At 36.0% G+C, this 12,066-nt stretch overlaps 1 protein-coding gene across 1 annotated transcript; it reads right to left on the reverse strand.

Annotated features, from left to right (window-relative positions):
- Positions 1-8,879: 8,879 nt before the first annotated feature.
- Positions 8,880-10,924, reverse strand: LOC132306464 (protein PYRICULARIA ORYZAE RESISTANCE 21-like). The gene is made up of 3 exons (XM_059803849.1): positions 10,714-10,924; positions 10,267-10,348; positions 8,880-9,543 (listed from the first exon to the last, which is right to left on the reverse strand). Exons 1-3 carry the CDS (start codon positions 10,723-10,725, stop codon positions 9,092-9,094), a joined length of 546 nt encoding a protein of 181 aa, XP_059659832.1. The 5' UTR covers positions 10,726-10,924; the 3' UTR covers positions 8,880-9,091.
- Positions 10,925-12,066: the final 1,142 nt, after the last annotated feature.

Genomic DNA, 12,066 nt, shown 5'->3' on the forward strand with positions numbered 1-12,066 from the left:
GCTGAAGGTTCTGGGTCTGTCTCAAACGCAATCTTGAGGTTCCCTGAAGCTTTTTTGATAAAGGTCGTTGAAGCTTTTCTGATAAAGGTCGCTAAAGCTTTTCTGATTGATTGAATGTTGATGCTCTTCAGGTTTGATCGTCGTCTATATGGAGGTATCAGTTGGGTCTTCAATGGAACTCTAGTTCAGTTCATACAGCTTCAATTTCGGAGCTCGCCGGCTTCAATGGACGCTGCTGCTCGGAGCTCGCCGGAATGGATAGGTCGTTGTATCTCTGCACATGACTTCATCTTCGGTTGGGCCGGTGATACTCAGAGCTTCCCACCGATGGCCATAGAGTTTGAAGCCGGGTATTGAAAAATCAATATCTGGCAGTGGTCTGTTTATTGGAGGCTTGGAGCTGTTGCAATCTGATATGGGTATGATTGTGGGTGTAGGAACAAAACAAACCCAGTAAAAAAAAAAAACCTTTGCAACTTTGTTGTTTCAAACAAATGATAAGTGCTTAAATGTTGCACATTTCAGCACCTAAGTTAGGGTATTTCAGTCTTTGCATCTATCTTAAGTTTATGTTTTAGTCCTAATTTATGTTTATGTGTATTTCAGGGTAATAAAGTTAAAATGAGCTAAGAACGGTCCAATTAAGCCTTTTTGGAGTTAAGCAAAGATTTTTAGAAAATGGCACAAAGCGGTCAATCTCGGGCCTTTGATGATGTTCCCAAAGATGGAGAAGCAAACCAAATAGCCCGGGGCAAAAATGGAGCTGAATAAAGCTTAAAGGAATTTTCCAACTCTGGGGGATCGATCCCCCAGGACTTGGCAACATTGCATATTTTTATTTTAATGTTTGGGCTTATTTTGTAACCTAGTGGGCTTTAATAGGTTTATTACTTAAGTCCAGTGAGGCCCATTGCTTTTAGGGTTAGTATTGATTTTATTTTTTAATCTGTATCGTGATATCGTTCTCTCTGGAAGAAAATGAAAGGAAGAAAAAAAGCGAGGGTTTGAAGAATATTTTTACAGAGGCTTTGTCTACAATTGAAGGAAGAAGAAGAAGAAGAAGGAGCCAAAAGATGGAGATGGAGCTTGTTGACACCATGATCATCTTCTACATGAGCTAGTTCTTCACTTAGGGCTTGGATGAGCCCTAAGTTCATGTAACCTGAACCTTTGTTTTTCTTTTCTTGGGGAATTATTAAGTTGTAATTAAATATTTGGCCTTGTGATTTATTTATATATACATGCTTGATTTGACAAATTAGGGCTTGTATTAATTAATTCTTCCATTGAAATCTCCAAGTTGATTGTATGTCTATATATGATTAATTAGGGATTTTATTCTTCATTAGATGTTTGAAAATTAATTATTCCATTGATTCTATATAAAAATTGCATGTCTATGTGTGATTGATTTAGAATTATACTCTACACTAGATACTTCTTTTAGTTGTGTTTAGTGATGGCCATAGCATGAGACTTAGTTATACAATTGTAAATTAATTTGATGGATAAAGGCTTAATCTTGATGGGTTGTTCTACAAATTAGCTTATTGTCATTAGGTAATTGTAGTAAAGTAGGCAATTTGTGCTTGATTATGTTAATCCATACTTCTAATTACAATTAGTATTATCCTCTTGATTGATGTGTGCTTTTATCGAATACATTTGTGAATGTGTATGGTGGGTTATGACGTAGTCTTGAATGGGTTCTACACTTTAGTTTAATTGTCATTAGGTAAACAATTCATTCTTGATGTTGATAATCTATGCTTACAATTGTGATTTGTGATGATAACGTGACCACATCTATAATTACACTAATGAATTCCCCATTAATTGAAAGCATATGGTTAATTGCATGAGCTTAGTGGTGAATCCTAACCCTAAGACTCTCTTCATATCTCTTTAATTCTTAGTTTAATTTAATTTAATTTACTTGCATTGTCATTTCTATTTCCATGCTTTCGATTTAACTCTAGTTTAATCACTTCACCAAAAATTTTTTTCTCTTTCTCTCTTTCTCTTTCTCTCTTGTGCAATCTCATTAGCACTAAAATCAAGTTTAATCCCAACACGTGTTCAATCCCTTGGGTTCGATCCCTATTCGCTTCATACTACATAGTATAAGTGTTTAGTGGTTTTATAAATTTTAAAATATGATGCCCACTTGACATTATTTCTAAACTTAAAGTGTTGTGCATTATTTCGTGCACACGCTCGGGTCGCATCAACAAACCCAGTACATATTGTTAGAAAGATTTCAAAAAAATTAACTTTTTAAGTATTTGATTGATTGGACTGGTATAGCCCATTTAATCGATCAGCAGATTCATCACAATAGAAAAAAATTTATAAGCTTTAATGGAGAAGTTGAAAGCTTCTGACCTCAGTCATTCAATGCCGTTGTATAGCGACAAAAACAAAAACAAAAAAAAAAAAAAAAAAAAAGGCAAAAACTACAGTTTAAAATTTTATTCAACAGTTCTCCATTTTTAGGCTTTTAGCACCTTTCGGTGTTCATGACAGACAAGCTTTTCAAAAAAGGAATCCAAAGCAAGTCAGTGGTCATCACCTCAATTCAGCCTTTCAGGCTTTGCACATGGCTTCCAGCATCATTCAGAAGACATCATCTCAAGTCAGCCTTTCAGACTCAGCACATGGCCTCCTGTTGCATCCTTATCTCCAAGGAATCCAAAGCTCTCCAAGGCTCCTTCGAGGCCCTATAAATAACAGCTCCTCTAGACATTGGAGGCAGGCTCATTTTTCAAGTTTAGATTTTAGTTTCCGTTTCAAAAGTTCTCAGTTCAAATTGTAATTTTTAAGTTTAAGTTTTTAGTTTTACTTCATCCAAGGAGCTCGGCTCAGAACAAAAGTGTTGTATTCAAAGATCAAAGTTGTAAGTTCCATATTTTAATCAAAGTTCTTCAAAGTTATTCATGTTCTGTTGTTAACTTGCATATTCCCATATATATATATATATAATTTCATTGTATTATTTTATTGATTATTTAACCTTTTCAATATCCTGTTTCTCTCATAATTCATTATCAGTTATTCATCAGGTGTTTATGGTATATATATATATATATATATATATATATATATATATATATATATATATCTCCTCTGAGAAAAATAGACAGAAAAATGCCCCTCCTCCAAAACATTTTCAAAAGAAACCTGCCACCTCAAAAGCAGATATAAAATGCTTCAAGTGTGGCAAGATAGGTCACTACAAACGTGATTGTAGAGCCAAACAGAAGATCAATGAGCTCGATCTCCCTGAAACCGTCAGGAGCCAACTGATGCAAATTCTTTTAAACTCTTCTGATGACAAATCCGAACATGATATCAATGGTATTCAAGAAGATGACTATCATGCTGATACAGATTATGTTTCTGATTCTTCCAACCCATCTTTGGATGACCAACCTATCAAAACCAAATGCATCTGTATGATTACTAAAGATCAAGAGTTCATGTTAGAACTCATTGACAAAATAGAAGATCTTGATCAACGCAAGGAATGTTTGATTAAATTCACCAACAGTATTGGCCAAAGAAATGACAAAGCTCCCGTTGTTATACCAAATACTTACAACTTTACTGATATCTTTGAAAGATTTGGTACACAACCCCAGATGCCGATTACGATTCAAGATCTCCATAAAGAAATCAAACAAACCAAGTAAGAGATTTCACTCCTAAAGCAAGAGGGCAAGGTTTTGAAAGATTCTACTGCTCATGATATTCTTACCCTCAGAAGCCAAATCCTTCTTCAACAATCCCAGATAGATACCTTACTACCTAAGTCCTCTGCAAAACTTGAACAACAAGTTTCTGAAAATCCCACCAAGGACAATGAAACTTACATCAACCTTCTAACCCAGATAACATTCCAGAAATGGCATGTTAATCTAAAAATTGTCATCAACAAAGACTATACCATTCATACAGTGGCTCTCATTGACTCCGGTACTGATCTCAATTGTATCAATGAAGGACATGTCCCTACGAAATACTTTGAGAAAACCAAAGAACGGCTTCAAGGTGCTAATGGTTCACGACTCACTATTCAGTACAAGTTAATCAAAGCCCATGTTTGTAATCAGGGTCTTTGTATTAAAACACCTTTCATCCTTGTCAAAGACCTCAATACCCCTGTTATTTTGGGAACTCCATTCATTTCTCTTCTTTACCCGTTCAAAGTTGATAGCCAAGGCATTTCAACAAGTCTAGTTGGACAAGTAATTTGCTTTCCTTTTGCTCATCCTATAGACACCAAGGATCTCAATACCATTAAGGATTCCTATGTTACTCAAGTCCCTGCTGTCAACAGAATTGAAAGCAAAACAAAGCATTTAGACTTTCTCAAACAAGAACTAATCTCCAAACAGATTGATGAACGACTCAGTCAAAAAAGTCTCCAAGACTCTATTCAAAGGTTCAGATTAAGACTTGAAAGTCAGGTTTGCTCTGATCTCCCAAACGCCTTTTGGCATTGACGACAACACATTATTGAATTACCTTATGAAAAATCTTTCAATGAAAAGGATATACCTACCAAAGCCTGTCCTAGCCAAATGAGTTAAGAACTTCTTAATTACTGTATGAAGGAAGTACAGGAATTATTAAATAAATCCCTCATCCGAAAAAGCCGTTCCCCATGGAGTTGTGCCGCTTTCTATGTCCAAAAGAATGCTGAAATAGAAAGAGGTGTTCCCAGGTTCGTTATCAATTACAAGCCCCTCAATGAAGTTCTTCAATGGATCAGGTATCCCCTGCCCAATAAAAAGGACCTAATCCAACGTCTCGTTCATGCAACCGTTTTTTCAAAGTTTGATCTCAAGTCAGGATTTTGGCAAATCCAAATTGCTGAAAAGGATAGACACAAAACAGCTTTCACGGTTCCTTTTGGCCATTACGAATGGAATGTGATGCCTTTCAGATTAAAAAATGCCCGTTCAGAATTCCAAAAAATTATGAATGATATTTTTATTCATCTTACGAATTTTTCAATTGTTTATATTGATGATATACTAATATTTTCTTCTTCTATAGATGCTCATTGGAAACATCTCAATGTCTTTGCTCAAACCATCAAGCATAATGGATTAGTCCTTTCTTTATCAAAGTTAACTTTGTTTCAGACCAAGATTAGGTTTTTAGGTTTCCAGATCCACCAAGGAACTGTCATCCCAATCAACAGATCCATCCAATTTGCTGATAAATTCCCTGATGAAATTAAAGACAAAACCCAGCTTCAAAGATTTTTAGGGTGCCTAAATTATCTCTCTGAGTTTTTTAAGGATCTTTCCCTTCTTTGTGCTCCACTACGCCAAAGATTAAAAAAGTCCCCTCCCCCATGGTCCTATGAGCATACAAAAACAGTCAGAATCCTTAAAAGCAAAGCAAAAAACCTTCCTTGCCTATCTATTGTTGATCCAGAAGCCTTCAAAATTGTGGAAACTGATGCATCTGAATTAGGATATGGAGGTATCCTAAAGCAAAAAACAGGTGACTTACTAAATCAAAAATTTTTGGTTCGTGTTAATTGCCAATCTGCAAAAACTGTTTTAAAGAAAGATATTCATAACATAGCCTCAAAACAAATTTTCGCCAGATGGCAAGCTATTCTTTCTATATTTGACTTTGATATTGAATATATAAAAGGCGAAAACAATTCTCTTCCTGATTTTCTCACCAGGGAATTTTTGCAGGGAAAAGCAGGAGCTTAGGGGTGGTTACTATGCCTCCCAAGACAAGTAGAGGAGCCTCAGTTGCTAGCACAAAACCCCACAAAACAAAAGATGCATATGCTCAATCATCCTCTTCTCAGAACCCTTCCAAAAAAACCTGGTATGATAAAGTCGAGGAAGATGAAGAAGTTATGTGTGCTAGTCCACCTCCATTAATTACAAACCGGTTTTCAGCCCTAACCACAATTCCCCAATATGTCATAGACATGTCCCCAATCCAGTATGACCCATCCAAGCATACTTACAATCCCAACAACCAGTTTTTCCTCCCCTTCAAAAAACTTATGCTGCAATTTCTTCAGCATCAGATAAACAAATTTTCTCAAGATCTGTTTCACAGCAAGTGGTGGTCAACAACCCCACTCTCAAAAAATCTCGTTATTTTCAAAAACCAAATTCATCAACCATTTGTGTGGTTGAAAAAGAGCTTTTTAACCAAAACCCAGTTTTACTTTCTCAAAATCATTTTGTCAAATGTTTTCATTATCCAACAACAGATTTTCGGAAAACACAAAATTTTTATCAGTTTGTTTTAGTAGACACTGATTTCATCAAAATTCGAACTCATTCAAAACCAGGTGATGAGTCTTTCATTTCTCACACCACATGTACCATTCAAAAAGTCCTTACTCCAGCAGCCTGGGGTAAAAACATCAATGCTCCGAGGCAATTTTCTCAGCCTCGCAACCCTCAAACTTTCAATTACTGGGACTATCAGGATACCTGGTACAATACCTTTTATTTTCATAAACACCCAGGATGAATAATATCAATGAACTGTAACCCAACAGCTAATTGGGACTTTGATCCTTTAGATGATATGGAGGTCACTTTGACTCAAATCATGTAGTGTAAAAACACAATGTTGATGAATCCTTGTAAACCCAGTTCTCAAATTGAGGGTTTGAAAACTATATGCTCTCTTGTTTCCTCCTTAAATTCGTAGTGCAGGCATCACAAGGAAATAAACTTACTACCATCTTGCGGTTGGGTTTGATGAAGAAGATAAACAGTGTTTGTAACTCTCTCTCTCTCTCTCTGTGTGTGTATAATATATATAAAGTGATGAGGGTGTGTTTGGGTAATTAGGTGTAACAGTAAACTAAGGGTGTGTTTGAGTGTAATGTTCATAATAAGGGGTAATACAGTCTTTTTATGCTCATAAGGGTATTATGGCCATTAAGTATATATTGTGTGATCACGTGACTGCATGTGATGGTTTTAACAGCGAAATTCAACCGGCCGGTTGCCGGATGGAGCTATCCGCAACAAATTTTATAATTCAGGGGGTTTTTTGAAAATTTTGAAGTTCAAGGGGGATTGTTGCTGATTGGCCAATAATTCAGAGATTTTTTTTTTTGCATTTAACCCTGTAGTTTATGACTTGGGATTATGATTCTTTTTTAAATGTTTGGTGGTTAGCTAATCCGTATTTTTTTTCTTTTAAATTATGAAAATTCATTTTGTAATCTTTTTAAGTTTTAGTGAATTAATGAACATCATGCTAAAATAATGAAATTTTAATTAATTTATATATATTTGTCTTAACACGTTTAATATTCATCTGATTTCTTCTTACATTTGAAAATAGAATTATCAAAATACCATGTGTAAATAGACTTTGAAGAAGCCAACCATTACACAAATGCCAAACCTTAGGCTTTGTTTGGTTAGGTGAAAATATTTACAAAAAGAAAGAGAAAATTTTAAAATTTAGTTTCTCATATTAAGTATTTTACCTCAAAAAATTTCACCAAAAAAATTTTTATTTTCACTTGAAAGGAACTCCTATTAGTTTTTATTTTACCCAATAATTTAATCGTGCAAAGTTGTTGCAGGGTGCGTGATAGTGGTGTCCGGTACTTGTGCGTGTCGCGTGGAGAGGAGGCTAGTTGGGGACTAGTAGAGGGATGTGTTGATAAGGGGCTGGTAGTGCATTGGTGTGACCAAAGAAAGTGTATTTGCTGGTGTCCCAATTAATGCTGAATTTTCGGATAATTTGGGACCGAATTCCGAACAGTAAGCAAATTGTGGACGACTGGAAGATTGGGTGGAGGGTGGAGGGTGAAGGGAAAGGTGACAGTGGACAATCTGGTGACGATAGAAGAAATTGCCGTACTTTTGCAGAGGTTTATGGATTCAGAAAGTGATGGAGGGAAAGAAATAAGGGGAAGGGCTAGAGAACTCAAAGAGACGTGTCGACGAGCTGTTGCAAAAGGTGGATCTGCAGACACCAACATTGATGCTTTCATTGAAGACATTTTGCAATGCCACATCCATTAATCAAGTTTGCTGTGTGTGTGCAGAGTCCAGACTATTAATGGAGATGGCAAGAAATTCTCTAAGAGATTTATTTTAGACTGTAATGTGATTGTAATTTACATAATTAAATGCAATTGAAAGATTTATAATTCACGTGAAAAAATCTTTCAATTGGGAGTATATTTTTGAATAAAAAGTTGAGTCAACCATACAAAATAAAATCCATTTTTAACATATCAACATTTTCCTTCTGATGTCCGCTATGTTTCTCCCAAGCATTGGAAAGCATTTTCTTCAATAATATTGGGAGAAACATATGTTAGAAGAAAATGTTTTCCGACTCTTGGCATCAGGTCTTTCCCTTTATTTTAGAAATTGTAAAATATCTTCGGAGTCTTTTAAGCATTGAATCATTCATTAGTTAAGTTTCACTATCAAATTCAACGATTTGGAAACTCCTAACTACAGTACAAAGTCCAATATTTTAGGTGAATTTGGTAACTAAGTTTCACTACCAAATTCAACGATTAGGTAAGTCTTTTAGCCATTGAATCATTTATTTATTTATTGTCATACAAAGTCCAATATTCTAGGTGGATTGGTTGGTTTGTTCTTTGTCACCCTTTCCTTTTTTCCATTAATTTCCTTTTTCTTTCATCTTATTTTTGAAGTTAACACACTCGAAGAAAGAAATTTACTTTTTAATATATAAACCACCACATATCAACTGCTCATTTTGTTTCTTGGCTAAAATTATTCAATTTGAAACTAAGAATGAGAGCAAATTTCGGTGCCAATTGAGTTAGAACACGTTTATGGACTTGGGATACATTGAAGCCAAATACCAAATATTTGGAGTTTGTGAAGGATATAGTTGGCAGCTTATTAAGACAGCAGGCCATAGAATATAATTATGCTCAGCCAAAATTTATACAATACACACACACGCACACAGAAAAAAAAAAAAAAGAAAAAAAAAAAGTAAATAATTTGGTAATTATGACAAACAAGGTCAAGCCGTCTAATGTTGACTAGGATCTCAAAACCAATGGGATTGACTATACTACCCTTTACATGATTGTGCATGCTGGTGGATCCTCCATAACCACCACTTGACATGGTCTTCCATAACCAGGTCCAGAACCATCATTGTAGTATGCGTTTCCATAATAATCAAAACCTGGTGGAGGAGGTGGTGGCGGCCATCCGCACGGATCATCATACCAAGGGTAGGCTGTTACCGGTACAGGCACGTGAACCGGTCCAACTAACTTGGGAACCGGTTCCACTGGTTTGGGTGGCTCTTTGAAGGTGACCACCTTTTTATTGTCAACTGGTTTAGGTGGGTCAGCTTTCGGAGCAGCTGGTTTGGGCTTTGGGGGCTCTTTGATCTCAATACTCTTGATTGTTCTGCCACCCTTCCAACACAACTTGTCACGAAACCTCTCCGGACTGCAGCAGTACATGACCTCGATAGTCACCGTATTTTGCTTTTCATCATATTTCTGGTCTCGTATTTCTCCTGTCCTCAAAAATTAAACACATGACATAAGAAATAAGTTAAGTTTGTATCGAAAATGAAAATAAAAAATCACAAAACAATCCATGTCATTCGAGAAATTAGAACATGCTTCCAAAACTACTATCTTCGCTCTAAATCAGATGTTATGTTTGGAGAACCCTTGTGAGTCATGATTTCTCAAACAAGGCATCTTTTATTTTATGGTACAGAAGGAATATTAATTTAAGATTAATCACGAGTTAACATGCAAGACCCTAAGTTCCCTAATTTTAGAAAGTTTGCAAGTGTGTTTGTTTTGACGTAAAATATGACTTGTAATTTTTTTTTTTAAATAAAATATTATTTTATTTTTAATTTGTCAATATTTTGTAAATATTTATATTGAGATTGAGGTGGAATATGAAATTAGGGTCTAATCTATCAATATGTAAAATAACTTATCGAAAATTATTTTTATTAAATTTTAATATATATTTTTTTCGTAAATATTTGATCATAACTAAACATCAAAAAATAAAAAAATTATTTTTTAAAAAATATTTTATATCCAAACAAATCAAACAAATTATTTTTTTTTAACATGTCTTGGTGGGAAAGTCTTTATATAAGTGTGAAATGATTTATATCATGATAAGATCATCAATATTTGATTATTTGTATAACTCTTGCAACAAGAAGTCAACTTCAGTACAGAGATGAGAAGAGAGAAAGAAGCTCACTCACGTGGAAATTTTCCGAGTACTTTCTTGACCTTCTTGAAGCATTTAGGGCACTGAAGATCTACCTTCAACACCATTATCACAACCTATTACATGGTACAAAAGTTATACAGAAATATATTTATATATATAAAAAGATAGTAAAGGAGAATAATCTATAACATATCACTGTTTGAAACTTTGAAAAGAGAGAAATCAACTTTTGTGGTTTTTGTGGAGAAAAAAAAGAGAGAAATCTGAGCCAGGTTCTGAGATTAATGAAAAATTCGGTAGATACAGATAATCAAGAACATACAAAGAAAACCCAAAAAATAAGACAACCAGAAAAAGAAAAAGAAAATATATATACATATATATATGTGTGTGTGTGTGTGTGTGTGTGGATGGAGAAGCTAGCTAGCAAACTATGAAATGGGTATATTGAGATAGAGGGAGAATAAGATGTACAAACCTTTTCAGCCATAGGATTGACTTGTGAGATATCTGATCTGAACTCAGAGCTATGAGTTTTTTTTTTTTTTTGTTTGTTTTTTTTTTTTTTTTGGGTAAAGCTCAGAGCGATGAGTTGAAGGAGAGTGTAAAAATTATTGACAATTGACAACCAAGTGAGAGATGAAAGGGTACTCTTAAATTAATTTATTGGCATTTGAAGTTAATGAAATTGCTTTACGAATACGAATACACCACGATCCATAACGTGAGAACACGTGTGCGGTACGTTTGAAATTCATGCGATTATTATTGTCGGTAGAGGTGGTGGTGAGGAATGGCCTATACTTGCTGACTCCTCACTAGTAGCGCTGGCTTTGAAGTAGTCTTTAGTTCATCCAACCTACCCAATAGATGAAACTTCATTAGGATTCTTACTGTTTTGTGTAGGTCCTAGAGAGATTGGGGTATTTGCTTATCTTAATGTCACGGGTTTAGAGTTTCAGCACCACTCTAGTGGTTCCCGTGCAACACCAAGACGTTGCTTTCACTCTCGCAAGTACTTAGTCAGCCTAATTCTCGTGCACACCTTAGCCAACACACTCCCCTCGTGCGTTTACTAGTGTTGTAGTTGCCCTCGCCCTCTTCTCACTTGGTTTGCACACTCACACACACTAAGGCACTTAAGTTGGCAAGGAAAGAACACTTCTATTACTTCAAAAAATGCTTTGTACAAGGCTAGCACTGAAATTCTCTACAAGGCTCTCAAGACTCACTCTAGGACTTGTTGGCTACAAAATGAAGTCATACTCCTATTTATAGGCATCCCCATCCCTAAGTATTTAATCGATTTTCTACAATCTTCTCCCACCTTCTTCACACTTCCATACTTATCCACAAGTGTCTATAATATTCTAAAACTCTCCATACTACTCCACACAATTCTGGAGAACTCTAGAATATATTACACATATCTCGAATCTTCCACATAACTCTAGACAATTCCGAAAGACTCTAGAAACTCCACTCGCCATGCAGCGTCCTCCTCAGCGTTTGCGTGTCGCCTGCGTGGCACAATCTCCATAGGCGGGGCGTGACATTCTCCCCCACCCATTTCTGTGATGCCCTCGTTACGGTTTCTTCAGCTGACCCAGCCCCTCGCAGGTCATCATCACTTGCGCATATGTCCTTGGCCCAAACGTACGAGCGCCCTTCGGGAGATGTGATGTCCTCACAAGCTCCATCGTGTTAACTGCCACCTTTGGACCCTCCTTCCTGCCCACGAGCGGCACCATGCATGCGGCCTTGCCTTCCTCACCTCCAAGTATCATCAACGCACCAATGCATGGTAGTGGTGCGGCGTTGTTCCTGTCCA

Source organism: Cornus florida, unplaced genomic scaffold (assembly GCF_030987335.1).
Source record: "Cornus florida cultivar Cherokee Brave unplaced genomic scaffold, ASM3098733v1 CherokeeBrave_3.0.0_Hap2_Chr05, whole genome shotgun sequence".
NCBI classification, from domain to species: Eukaryota; Viridiplantae; Streptophyta; class Magnoliopsida; order Cornales; family Cornaceae; genus Cornus; species Cornus florida.